The sequence below is a fragment of the Heptranchias perlo genome, chromosome 32 (assembly GCF_035084215.1).
Source record: "Heptranchias perlo isolate sHepPer1 chromosome 32, sHepPer1.hap1, whole genome shotgun sequence".
NCBI classification, from domain to species: domain Eukaryota; kingdom Metazoa; phylum Chordata; class Chondrichthyes; order Hexanchiformes; family Hexanchidae; genus Heptranchias; species Heptranchias perlo.
Window position 1 is genome coordinate 18,450,041 of NC_090356.1, and position 14,815 is coordinate 18,464,855.

At 43.5% G+C, this 14,815-nt stretch overlaps 1 protein-coding gene across 2 annotated transcripts in view; it reads right to left on the reverse strand.

The window, feature by feature from the left end:
- clcnk (chloride channel K) overlaps positions 1-6,191 on the reverse strand; it is a 45,395-nt gene extending 39,204 nt beyond the window's left edge. For both annotated transcript variants that reach the window (XM_067970528.1, XM_067970527.1), the window contains exon 1: positions 5,980-6,191. In XM_067970528.1, the coding sequence (XP_067826629.1) occupies positions 5,980-6,091 (112 nt within the window). In that variant the 5' untranslated portion in view covers positions 6,092-6,191. The remainder of the gene's footprint in view (positions 1-5,979) is intronic.
- Positions 6,192-14,815: the final 8,624 nt, after the last annotated feature.

Sequence of the window (14,815 nt, forward strand, 5' to 3'; positions counted from 1 at the left end):
TCTTTTGCCAATCACCTTAAATCTGTCCTCTGGATCTTGACCCTTCTGCCAATGGGAACAGTTTCTCTCTATCTACTCTGTCTAGACCCTTCATAATTTTGAATACCTCTATCAAACCTCCTTGCAACCATCTCTGTTCGAAGGAGAACAACCCCAGCTTCTCCTGTCTATCCACATAACTAAAGTCCCTCATCCCTGGAATCATTCTGGTAAATCTCTTCTGCACCCTCTGTAAGGCTTTTACATCTTTCCTAAAGTGTGGTGCCCAGAACTGGACACAATAATCCAATTGTGGCCGAACCAGTGTTTTATAAAGGTTCATCATGACTTCCTTGCTTTTGTACTCTATGCCTCTATTTATAAAGCCCAGGATCCGGTATGCTTTTTTAACCGCTTTCTCAACCTGCCCTGCCACTTTCAACGATTTGTGCACATTTACCCCTGGATCTCTCTGCTCCTGTACCCCTATCAGAGTTGTGCCCTCTATTGCCTCTCCTCGTTCTTCCTACCGAAATGTATCACAGGGTACGGTAGCATAGTGGTTATGTTACTGGACTAGTAATCCAGAGGCCTGGACTAAAAAAAAATCCAGAGTCATGAGTTCAAATCCCGCCACGGCAGCTGGTGAATTTAAATTCAATTAATTAATTAAATTCAATTAATTAAAATAAAAATCTGGAATTAAAATACTAGTATCAGTAATGATGGCCATAAAACTACCGGATTGTCGTAAAAAACCCCATCTGGTTCACTAATGTCCTTTAGGGAAGGAAACCTGCCGTCCTTACCTGGTCTGGCCTAAATGTGACTCCAGGCCCACAGCAATGTGGTTGATTCTTAATTGCCCTCTGAAACGGCCTAGCAAGCCACTCAGTTGTAAAATCTCGCTACGAAAAGTCATAATAAGAATTAAAAAACCGGACGGACCACCCGGCATTGGACCACTAGGCACCGGACACGACAACGGCAAAACACCAAGCCCAGTCGACCCTGCAAAGTCCTCCTCACTAACATCTGGGGACTTGTGCCAAAATTGGGAGAGCTGTTCCACAGACTAGTCAAGCAACAGCCTGACATAGCCATACTCACAGAATCATAACTTTCAGCCAACGTCCCAGACTCTTCCATCACCATCCCTGGGTATGTCCTGTCCCACCGGCAGGACAGACCCACCAGAGGTGGCGGTACAGTGATATACAGTCAGGAGGGAGTGGCCCTGGGAGTCCTCAACATTGATTCTGGACCCCATGAAATCTCATGGCATCAGGTCAAACATGGGCAAGGAAACCTCCTGCTGATTACCACCTACCGTCCTCCCTCAGCTGATGAATCAGTCCTCCTCCATGTTGAGCACCACTTGGAGGAAGCACTGAGGGTAGCAAGGGCACAAAATGTACTTTGGGTGGGGGACTTCAATGTCCATCACCAAGAGTGGCTCGGTAGCACCACTACTGACCGAGCTGGCCGAGTCCTGAAGGACATAACTGCTAGACTGGGCCTGCGGCAGGTGGTGAGCGAACCAACACGAGGGAAAAACTTACTTGACCTCGTCCTCACCAATCTACCTGTCGCAAATGCATCTGTCCATGACAGTATTGGTAGGAGTGACCACCGCACAGTCCTCATGGAGATGAAGTCCCGTCTTCGCACTGAGGACACCATCCAACGTGTTGTGTGGCACTACCACCGTGCTAAATGGGATAGATTCAGAACAGATCTAGCAGCTCAAAACTGGGCATCCATGAAGCGCTGTGGGCCATCAGCAGCAGCAGAATTGTATTCCACCACAATCTGTAACCTCATGGCCCGGCATATTCCTCACTCTACCATTACCAACAAGCCAGGGGAACAACCCTGGTTCAATGAGGAGTGTAGAAGAGCATGCCAGGAGCAGCACCAGGCATACCTAAAAATGAGGTGCCAACCTGGTGAAGCTACAACTCAGGACTACATGCATGCTAAACAGCGGAAGCAACATGCTATAGACAGAGCTAACCGATTCCACGACCAACGGATCAGATCAAAGCTCTGCAGTCCTGCCACATCCAGTCGTGAATGGTGGTGGACAATTAAACAACTAACGGGAGGAGGAGGCTCTGCAAACATCCCCATCCTCAATGATGGCGGAGTCCAGCACGTGAGTGCAAAAGACAAGGCTGAAGCATTTGCAACCATCTTCAGCCAGAAGTGCCGAGTGGATGATCCATCTCGGCCTCCTCCCGATATCCCCACCATCACAGAAGCCAGTATTCGGCCAATTCGATTCACTTCTCGTGATATCAAGAAACGGCTGAGTGCACTGGATACAGCAAAGGCTATGGGCCCCGACAACATCCCAGCTGTAATGCTGAAGACTTGTGCTCCAGAACTAGCTGCGCCTCTAGCCAAGCTGTTCCAGTACAGCTACAACACTGGCATCTACCCGACAATGTGGAATATTGCCCAGGTATGTCCTGTCCACAAAAAGCAGGACAAATCCAATCCGGCCAATTACCGCCCCATCAGTCTACTCTCAATCATCAGCAAAGTGATGGAAGGTGTCGTCGACAGTGCTATCAAGCGGCACTTACTCACCAATAACCTGCTCACTGATGCTCAGTTTGGGTTCCACCAGGACCACTCTGCTCCAGACCTCATTACAGCATTGGTCCAAACATGGACAACAGATTCCAGAGGTGAGGTGAGAGTGACTGCCCTTGACATCAAGGCAGCATTTGACCGAGTGTGGCACCAAGGAGCCCCAGTAAAATTGAAGTCAATGGGAATCAGGGGGAAAACTCTCCAGTGGCTGGAGTCATACCTAGCACAAAGGAAGATCGTAGTGGTTGTTGGAGGCCAATGATCTCAGCCCCAGGACATTGCTGCAGGAGTTCCTCAGGGCAGTGTCATAGGCCCAACCATCTTCAGCTGCTTCATCAATGACCTTCCCTCCATCATAAGGTCAGAAATGGGGATGTTCGCTGATGACTGCACAGTGTTCAGTTCCATTCGCAACCCCTCAAATAATGAAGCAGTCCGAGCCCGCATGCAGCAAGACCTGGACAACATCCAGGCTTGGGCTCATAAGTGGCAAGTAACATTCGCGCCAGATAAGTGCCAGGCAATGACCATCTCCAACAAGAGAGAGTCTAACCACCTCCCCTTGACATTCAACGGCATTACCATCACCGAATCCCCCACCATCAACATCCTGGGGGTCACCATTGACCAGAAACTTAACTGGACCAGCCATATAAATACTGTGGCTACGAGAGCAGGTCCGCCCATGCCACCAGCCTGTCTATATCCTCTTGAAGTCTATCACTATCCTCCTCACTGTTTACTACCCTTCCAAGTTTTGTGCCATCTGCAAATTTTGAAATTGTGCCCTGTACACCCAAGTCCAAGTCATTAATATATATCAAGAAAAGTAGTGGTCCCAGCACCGACCCATGGGGAACACCACTGTACTTCTCCCTCCAGTCCAAAAAACAACCGTTCACCACTACTCACTGTTTCTTGTCACTTAGTCAATTCTGTATCCATGTTGCTGCAGCCCCCTTTATTCCATGGGCTACAATCTTGATGACAAGCCTATTATGCGGCCTTTTATCAAACGCCTTTTGAAAGTCCATATACACCACATCAACTGCATTGCCCTCATCTACCCTCTCTGTTACCTCAACAAAAAACTCTATCAGGTTAGTTAAACATGATTTGCCTTTAACAAATCAGTGCTGGCTTTCCATAATCAATCTACACTCATCCAAGTGACAGTTAATTCTGTCCCGGATTATCGTTTCTAAAAGTTTCCCCACCAGTGAAGTTAAACTGGCCAGCCTGTAGTTGCTGGGTTTATCCTTACACCCTTTTTTGAACAAGGGTGTAACATTTGCATTTCTCCAGTCCTCTGGCACCACCCCTGTATCTACAGATGTTTGTAAGATTATGGCCAGTACCTCTGCAATTTCCGTCCTTACTTCCCTCAGCAACCTAGGATGCATCCCATCTGGACCGGGTGACTTATCTACTTTAAGCACAGCTAGCCTTTCAAGTACCTCTTCTTTAACAATTGTTAGCCCATCCAGTATCTCAACTATATCTTCCTTTACTGAGACTCTGGCAGCATCTTCTTCCTTGGTATAAACAGATCGAAGTACTCATTTAGTGCCTCGGCCATCCCCTCTGCCTCCATGAGTAGATCTCCTTTATGGTCCCGAATCAGCCCCACTCCTCCTCTTACTACCCGTTTACTGTTTACATGCCTGTAGACTTTTGGATTCCCTTTTATGTTGACCGCCAGTCTATTCTCATACTCTCTCTTTGCCCCTCTTATTTCCTTTCTCACTTCCCCTCTGAACTTTCTATATTCTGCCTGGTTCTCACTTGTGTTATCAACCTGACATCTGTCATATGCCCCTTTTGTTCCATTTCATCTTACTCGCTGTCTCTTTTGTCATCCAGGGAGCTCTGGCTTTAGTTGCCCTACTTTTCTGCCTCGTGGGAATGTGCCTAGACTGTATCCGAACCATCTCCTCTTTAAAGACTGCCCACTGTTCAATTACAGTTTTGTCTGCCAATCTTTGATTCCAATTTACCCAGGCCAGATCTGTTCTCATCCCATTGAAATTGGCCCTCCTCCAATTGAGTATTTTTACTTTAGAGTGGTCAGCGTCCTTTTCCATAGCTATTCTAAACCTTATGATACTATGATCGCTGCTCTCTAAATGCTCCCCCATTGACAACTGCTCCGCTTGGCCCACCTCATAGGCGTAGAAGTAGGAGGTTGCCAAGGATTGATCCTTGGGGGAGTCCAGAGGTAACGGTACGGGGGCAGAAATTCAAGCCAGTGCAGGATATTCTCTGGCTGCAACTGCATTGGTAAGTATGTAACTAGGAATTTAATTTAAACCATTGTTTTTCACACAATTAATCCACGTGATCCATATACTCTGTTTCCAAAATCCGAACTGTTTGAAATGAATACCAAACATCAAATTTCCACTGTTTTTAACCTCCAACATGAAGAGTTAGCTAATACTTTTCACCTGCCAGGCTGGCCCTGCTGTGCATGATCACTCTGATGAAAGCCAGCATATAATAACTACTTAACAGATTGCACGGAGCTAGCTGCACACAATCAGTATGATTAATTAAACACACTTATTGGTGCTCAACTGTTGGCCACAGTCGTTCTCTGAGAACGCTAACACAGAAGTTTGCGGTATTTCCCAGTGAAATACTTACTCAATTTAAATGACCACAGTAGCACTTTTGGTGCTATCATAATATACTGAAATGAACTAACCGTATGCTAACTGAAGAAAAGACTGTGATAATGAAGAACATTACTTGTTTTTATGCAATATTGATACAATGATTTGACATGTCATTAGTACTTTGATTCTTCCAATGCACACAGATTAACCAAGCCCAACAATTAATCTGCTTTTGATACTTTCCAGGTCACCTTTTATAAAGTTATTCACCATAAATAAAGCAGTGCTGTGTTGCAGACCACTAATGATGACAAACTGCTGGGAATCTGTATGTTTAATCTTGCTGGCCAGTAAAAATAATCAAAGAAACTGAAGCAATCACTGTTCAGATAGTCACCCAATAAAAATCATGACACTGCAGCATCGCAATAACAGGACATAAATTTATAACTGGTTTAGGAATTACGAATGCAATAAGACATTGTTATGGAGTGGGGGAATTGCAGGGGCTGCTTCTTACATTGGACCTGACCTTTTTGTTGGCAATGTCTATCAGTGATGCCCAGTGCTTGGTATCCGAGCTGATTCCTCAGGTTTAATGGCTTCCCACATGTAACAAGCTACAAAGAATACACTAAATGAGAATTCTTATTTCGTTCTGTAAATATTTCTAATTCTATCATGGCACATTCATCATTTAAGATGTATATATGCTACATGGTGACAATGTCAGGCACAATTCTAAAGCTGGAAGGCTATTCAGTATTCTAGTCTTACTTACCTGTCACATTCTTCCTGGTTTTGGGCCAGGGTCTCTGTAGCTTTTTCTGCAGAAGAATACTTTCCTCTGCTCCTAGAGTGGAAGCTTTCTCTTGTCTCCATACTTCACTCATTGCAGATATATGGCACTACCAAATTCCTGTGCCATTCACTGCACACACAGTCCCTTGCTAACAGTCTCCTTGCCCGGTACACCTGAACGGCTCAGCAGTTTGTTGCAAACCTGGTTTAAACAGGCTCAAAGCACCTGCCCCCCTACAAAGTACACATAACATTTACAGTCACAACCTGCCTGCCCTTGGAAGGCTCTTTATAACAGTCAAAAGCTTGTTCAAAAGGACGCAAACTGAAGGGAGTATTTGAAACCCACCACACACGCATGTAAACATCCACTACCATTGAGAACAAGTCAATTTACTATTAGAACACTGTCGCTTAATAACTCTTAACCTTCATTGTCTTTTTGGGTCAATTAGAGACCATTGTCGAAATCAGTAGCCCAGTTTAATCTTTTGTATATTTCTTTCACATGGAAACATAGTCTTGAAAATTTAATTTGACCCAACTTCCACAGACTTTTGAGGAAAAGAGTTCCAGATTTTCACTACTATTTGTGCAAATAAGTGCTTCCTGATTTCACTCCTGAATGGCCTAGCTCTAGTTTTAAAAAATATGACCTCTGGATTCCCCACCAGAGGAAATAGTTTCTCTGTATCTACTTAATCATTTTAAATACCTCAATTAGATCATCCCCTAACTTCCTAAACTCAAGGGAATACAAGCCAAGTCAAGTTTATGCAATGTTTCATAAAGGTCAAGGAGACCTTCCAAAATCAAAGAGGAGGAAATTGGCTGGGAAAGTGGGATCTTGGCTTTTTATTAGCAGATGATGAAAATTAATTGAAAACCTGAATAACCTCAGTAACTAATGCATCCACATGATACAGGACAGAAACAGAAGAGTGATCTAATTTGTGCATAGCTGAAAACTATAAAAATGAAAAAAAAATCTAAAACTGGACACAAGAGCTGGGATTTTCTGATTAGGTCCGCCCAATTAACACAGAAATCTAGTCAACCCAGTCAAAAAATTGGGTGGGGTTCTGTAATGCCAGATCTCCACTCACTTTTGTACCTGCCCAATTTTCTACCATCATTTCCTGTGGCTACATCAAGAACCTGCCCATTTTTTGGGTGGCTGCATGCAAATGAGGCTAAAATGACAATGTGACGTTACATGCCCAACACTTTCCATCAATTCCACCTCATTTGTACTGTTTCATCTTCTCACCTATTTAAAATGGCCATCGAGGATTGCTGGGCACTTAGCAGAAGGCAGAAAAGAATTTAAAGGGCCCAGTATCAATGTTTGGCAGGATCAGTGCTCACAATTCGCACTGCTTCAGGATCACACCCAATTGGAGAATCTTAGATCAGCAATCTCCCCTGCCCTCTCAGACTTCGCTGTTGTGTAGTCCAGAGGAACCAGCAAGGGGAGAAAATTTAGGGTGAGAAAAGGGTGTGCATATCTTCATCAAAGTGTAACGTACATTTAAAACAATAACTACACTAGAATCATTTTGGACAAGCTTCCACTACGAAGTCTGCAAAAAAGTGTGAAGGAAAAAGAGGCACTGTTTGCAATGAATTCTAATGCTGCAGAATCCCAGCTGAATGCCATTTTGAATTAATTCACAAATGTTTATAGAAACAAACAGAGGAGATGCCAGGAGATGTGTAAAATCTTTAATCTTTAAGATTCCAATCAAAAGAATAAAGGCAGAGTTCACCAAAACAAAAGACAGAGACATAGTAGAGTGGATCGGTAATGTGTATAGGATATCTGTTTCATGAGTATCAAGAAATAAATATCACACCGTAACAGTGAAATTTGGTCCACCACTTACAAAAAGTAAACAGCACTTGAAAATTATTTACAAAAAGAAAATTCCACACATATTTTTACAGCTTTGTCAGATTGCTATACTGATAGTATTTGGAGGGAGGGGGGCTCTGCTCTGGTATGAAGCAGCAGAATTTTCCACACATCCCAACATAATTCCCCTGATAGCACAAGATTGATTTTCCATGAGGTAGACTGGCGACTGGGTTAAGCACTGAGGCTGACCGCAACACAGACTAACCCCCTAATTATTAGGCATACTAACAATAATATAGGCGAACTGATCATATCCTGAGACAATGCAAGGATGACTAGAAGCAACTGTCACTCTCTGGCTGTTTTATTCCAACGTATGCTATTTAATGTGCTGCAGTCCCTCTAACTCAAGGATATGTCCTCTCACTAGCTCTCCTGACATGCTAATTCCAGAAACATTACCAGCTAATCTCCACATGGCACCAATATTTCTTAGATCCACTATTTATTCACCAGATCAGGGACCAAAGACTTTGCTCAAGCCCAGTCAGCCTTGTCTGAAAGTGTTAACATAAAACAGGCAATTGCTTAAAAATTGTGTGAGGTAGGTGGATTCAAGGATGATTGTGTTATGGTTAACCTTGTTGAGCATTGTGTAATGGATAACCTAAAAGTTTATTGTGACAACACCAGCTGCCATTTCGTTTAAGGAAATAACAACACCAGCTGCCAATTACTTAAACAAGCATTGATGGCTTACCCAAGGTTCTTTATAAAGCCTCCATAATGCACAGTTTGAATCATTTCCCAGTGAACTCGAAATATATCACCCAAATCCAGTTCAGACAAAGCAATGTCATTCCATTCAGGTTCAGTCCTCTCCACATGAATCTACAGTGTACAACTCAAATCCATACAATGTCCTTCTACTCCACTCTTGTGACACTACTACTCACTTGATCATTTCCACTTGCGCTGTCTACAACATATCTCTGGTATCAAGTGGTAGGACAGGGTGCCTAACACTGATATTCTCAAACGCTGCACTATAACTGGAATTGAGGCCATGATCAAAAAGGTCCAGCTGCGCTGGTCTGGACGTGTCATTCGCGTGCCTGACTGCAGAATTCCCAAAGCAGTCTCCTTCAGCGAGCTGAGATCTGAATATCATAACAGAGATGGGCAGATTAAATGCTATAAAGATAAACTAAACGCCACCGTAAAATCTTGCAATATTAACCCCGGTACCTGGAAAGACACAGCCACTGACATGCCAGTTTGACTGAATTTGAGGCAGCGAGATCTGGCTGCCAAGTGCCTGGCATGCAAGGAAACTCATCTGTCCACCTCATCTGGCTTCTAATGCGATATGTGCAGCCGTATACGTGCGTCCAGGATTAGGCTCTTCTTCCATCAGTGCATCCACAACTACTAAGACTCATCTATCGACTCAACACGAGACTGCATTAAAAAAAACTGTTCACTTAACACAGCTCTTTTCCACACCACTTCCCAGAATTTCACTTCCTTTGTGATCCACAAACAATCATCCTGAGTTTTGTTTCAGAAAACAAGATACATTTCTGTGTCGTTCCTCACATACAGGAAAAGATCTGTTTTTTTAACAGGGCAGTGGATAAAAAATGGACACCAAGCAGGAGGGAAAAACGGAGAAGAGCATTTAAGGACAAAAGCACAATTGAAACGAAGGGTTTTTAGGAGGCTTTTGATGCAGGGCGATGACATGGTTTTGTGAGGGATTCGAGGGGGTGAAGGCAGCGTGCCTGAAGGAGTTGCTGCCCATGGCGGAATGGGGGAAAAGGAATAATCCAGTGTCAGAAAAGGAGAGAGTGTATGTGGGGGATATACGGCTGGAGGAGATCTCTGAGGTAGGATAGCAAGAGGCCATGAAGGGACTTGAAGGTGAGGGTGAGGATCGCAAAATCAATTCGCTGGGACACAGGGAACCAGTCTCATCCTGATGACAGCACTTTTTAACCTTAACTGAGCATTATTTTGAATTGCAAAAATACTGTTGGGTTTTAGTGGTATTACTTTACACTCATGATTGTTAGTCTGTTTGTTAACAAGGTTGTCAGTCCCACCAGCAATTGGGCAGAAGCGATCATGGAGCCCTGGAAAACTCGAGGAGAGACGGAGAAAGATGGAGTGTCATGTCACTTAAAAGGAACTTAAAGTTAAGTATCCTCATTCCTTCATTGTCGCTGGGTCAAAATCCTGGAACTCCCTTCCTAACAGCACTGTGTGAGAACCTTCACCACACGGACTGCAGCGGTTCAAAAAGGCGGCTCACCACCACCTTCTCGAGGGCAATTAGGGATGGGCAATAAATGCTGGCATCGCCAGCGACGCCCACATCCCATGAACGAATAAAAAAATTTTTAGAAATGGAAATGGCAGAAGCATCAACATCCTAGGGGTCACCATTGACAAGAAACTTAACTGGACCAGCCATATAAATACTGTGGCTACAAGAGCAGGTCAGAGGCTGGGTATTCTGTGGCGAGTGACTCACCCCCTGACTCCCCAAAGCCTTTCCACCATCTACAAGGCACAAGTCAGGAGTGTGATGGAATACTCTCCGCTTGCTTGGATGAGTGCAGCTCCAACAACACTCAAGAAGCTCGATACCATCCAGGACAAAGCAGCCCGCTTGATTGGCACCCCATCCACCACCCTGAACATTCACTCCCTTCACCACCGGCGCACAGTGGCTGCAGTGTGTACCATCCACAGGATGCACTGCAGCAACTCGCCAAGGCTTCTTCGACAGCACCTCCCAAACCCGCGACCCCGACCACCTAGAAGGACAAGGGTAGCAGGCACATGGGAACAACACCACCTGCACGTTCCCCTCCAAGTCACACACCATCCTGACTTGGAAATATATCGCCGTTCCTTCATCGTCGCTGGGTCAAAATCCTGGAACTCCCTTCCTAACAGCACTGTGGGAGAACCGTCACCACACGGACTGCAGCGGTTCAAGAAGGCGGCTCACCACCACCTTCTCAAGGGCAATTAGGGATGGGCAATAAATGCTGGCCTCACCAGCGATGCCCACATCCCATGAACGAATATATTTTTTAAAATGGAAGGAAGAGACGAGCAGCTAATTTTACAAACAGAGTTAGAGTTTCTCTTAAGGCTGAGGAGGGATGCATTTTTTGGAGTTAAAGAGAAAAAGTCTCTTCTGGAGTAGGACTTAAACCCACAACCTTCTGACTCAGAGGCAAGAGTGCTATGACTGAGCCAAGAAAATGGCAGCGAGTGTCACAAGAAATATTTAAATATAAGTTTGCATGCAGCATGAGTGCAGGTACACCTCTGGGACATTTCAACATGTTGAAATGAAATAAAGATTTTTGCAATAAAAATCTTTGTGACAAAAGTGCCATCAATGCACAAAAGAATTAAAAGCATATTCTCATCCCCTGGTTAGATTTAAATCTGTTTCATTCTCTCACAACTACTTAAGTGAATATGTAGAGGAGCTCGGCTATCCAGACGTCAATTCGATCCACAGCGGTCAAGGTTGCTTACAGATTATGAGGGTCACTGTGCTCTGAGGCACAGAGAGCCTCACTGAAGTGTAACTTAATGCCTGGAATAATAAAAGGACAATTAATAATTAAACTATTTAAAATGCAAATTGAACAGGAACACACACACTGCGTTGGCGCTGCTGGCCTGATCACAACTTACGAGTGAATTTTCTGGTTTACACCAAATGCAGCATTTTTCAAAATTTGTCCACATGGTTTACCACGAATGTAACCATATTATGCTATTTGGGGCAGGTTGCCAGTAAATGCCTTGCCTTCTGATTTTCCACTTTAAAACCTGGTGTCATCATGGTCAAGAAACACCCCTGCATTATGCTATTGTATAGTGAGTATAAGATGCTCAGACGGTTTACTAGCACCACAGTATCTGAGAGAACAGGGAGCAAAGGCTAGCCAAACAACTCCTTTGTTCTGTGTAATTCTGTGGCTCTGTTTCACTATTTCTAACCCACAGAATAATTTTCTAATGAATGTGAATCTGCTGCAACCGTTATAGGAATTCAGTATACAGAGACGTCAAACCAGGTGCACAGATCGGTCCCTCCATTAAACCAATAATGACACCGAGAGTATGTGCACTTCCATCAGAGTAACAGTACAATCAGTCATCTCAATAGATTGAAGGAGCTTTTGAGTGACTCGCATTCCAATCATTGTCAAAAGTATGTTTTAGATTTCTTGTGTCTATACTCCTCTCCATCATTTAGAGGCGAAGAAACTCCAGGCTACGGAGGCCCCCAAATCAAGAGTGGCACTGAGGACCTAGATTATAATTCAACAATAAGGTAACTTTTTTTGTTTTTTAATCCTTATAATAGTATACATTCTACAAATTTACTTGACTGCTATTTTCAATATTTCTTGTTTCCATAATCGTACCAAACATTAAGAGGCTTAAAATATAGAGGATTGGAAAGGCAATGGGTTTGAATCTTACTGTTTCCAGGCAGTATTATTGAGACGAGTCTGTCTGAAAGCTCAGTATCACCACTGGTGGAAAGTCAAGGGTACTGCATATGTTTGAACCTGGATATCATTAAACATTACAAACGCATAAATAATGTGATCAATCCAGGGGTTCTCCACCATGCTTGATGCATCATCTGCTGAAAACAGGGGCAAAACTTAAGAAAATTAGTTTAGAGAAAGACTGGAGAAACTTGGGCTTATAAGCATGGAAAGGGGGCGCCTGAGGGGTGATCTTATAGAGGCAGATAAGATTGTTAAGGATATAGAAAAAGTTAACCCAGAATATTACATTAAATTAAACTGCCGGAGAAGAACTAGAGGACACCGTTTCTAACCAGAGAAGGGTACTTCCGTTGTAGAGAACTGCACAAAATTAATCCCCACAGTGAATAGGGTGGTTGTGAGTGCAGTGAGTACATCCAACAGCTTTCATATTTCACATTGGACAGTTGTACTGCTAATACATACACATGTACCACGATTCCCAAAACTAAGACAGACTGCGATCAGATACATTGACCTACAAAAGAACAGAAAACAAAGCCTGTGTTCTCAGTGTATTCTAATGCCCAGTAAACAAGTTTGCCCTGAGCTCTGATATTTTTTAAACAGCTTAAAAGACTGAAAGGGATTGAAATCTATCTTGGGAGGGCGATAGCAATTTGGCAGCCCATTTACAATCCCCATGATTTTCTTTTCTCTAGAAGTCAATGGACTTCAATGATACCTGTATCTGGGTCACTGTTGTGGGTGCTCTCCAGCATGCTGTTTGAACAATTTTGGTGGAATAGTAATGGGATGGCTAAACAGCAGCGAATGACAACATTCGTTTCAGCACTTTAACTTTGGCTTCCAATGTTCACCGTCTTCTCAAATCTTGACTGCCTCTTCTTACCCTGGTAATATGAAGCCGATAAAGCCTAACTGGACTCGTCTACTTCTCTTGAGGAAGTGTCCCATCCTTTTAGCTCAATGCTGGCAAGTAAAACTCAGACTGACCTTACCTTCTCTTAAATCAAGTCAGGGCGCCCTGAGGCCTAATAAAGTCTTGTCGTGAAAAGAAGCTTCTCCTTCTCTCGTCAAGTACAGTATTAATGTAAATAAACAAGCACTCATTTCTAAATCAATCTGTTTCAGTAAGAGTGCAATCAAACATCTTAATAGGTTGAAAGCTTTCTGTGAGTGCCATAAACCTTTATGATTGTCATAAGCATTTTACTTTTGCTTCTCCCATTTTTCCTACTTTGCCCCATGTAGGTACAGGAGATCATAAATATGATCTAGATCGCTAGGTTCATTCACAGCTATCTATTCAGGTTGGTTTACCTCTTCACACACTGTCCTTTCATGCATGTATGCCACCACTTCCATTTTCTTTTATTTTTAATCTTCTCCTATTTAACCTGGTCTAGTGGAAAGAGATCAGATTCCTGCCAGAATAGCCAGAATTAGCCCAATCTCTTTCAGACCAATATCCATCCATTTTACCTGGTGGTCATTTAGAAAATGTTGTATCTCCTGAGCTCTCTCTGGACCCCTGGCCCTCTAAGCACTATTCAGTATGATCACAATGGATATTCAAATTCAGCTTCACAAAGATCAGAATTCAAAACTCTAAGATCCAAGTTCAAATCCAACTGCTGAAGGATATCACATTCACGCTTCCTATGTTCTACCAATTTAAACGTAAGTTTGTTTGAAATAATAATGCTTTTGACAGCGTATTGCAGTTTGTGAAACATCCACGATAGAATGTAACGAGAGATTTTTCATTCTGCTCTGTAATGTAGGAACTGTTTAAACGGGGGTGATTTTAAACCCCAAGAACGGGTAGGTTGGGATTTGAAAACAGTTGTTTTTTCGTGTCGCAACCGCAAAATTTTTGGACTTGGCATTCCCAGTGGGAAGCCTGCACTTTTCCACACTGACGTTAAACCCGGAAATGAAGCCGGGTTGCGGTCGCAGCCCAAAAACAGCTGTTTTCAACTCCCACCCGCCCCCAACCCACCCGTTCTTGGGGTTTAAAATCACCCCCCAATGAGTTGCAACTTTCCTAACAACTTTATTGACTGAATGCACAGTTATTTACGTTCAAAAGGTCAAGTGTCAGACTTTTCTAGAATCTTCACAATTGTCCCAATCAGACACTGCAAGTCTAAATAAAGAATTTTCCAGTTTCTGGATAGCAGAGCTGTAGCTTTAACAAGAATTGCAGTACTGGGAGTCAAATTGCTTTTTAAGGTTCTCCATTGAGCTGGGCAGGAATGCTTGCTATGAGGACACATTCCTGGATCACTCCGTTTGTTTGGAGGACTCTGGCGACCTTTCATCTGTTAGAATTTTCACAACTGCATGCCTGATGTGGCCAGAGCTAAAATTAACATCAAGTTTTGACATCGGCAGTC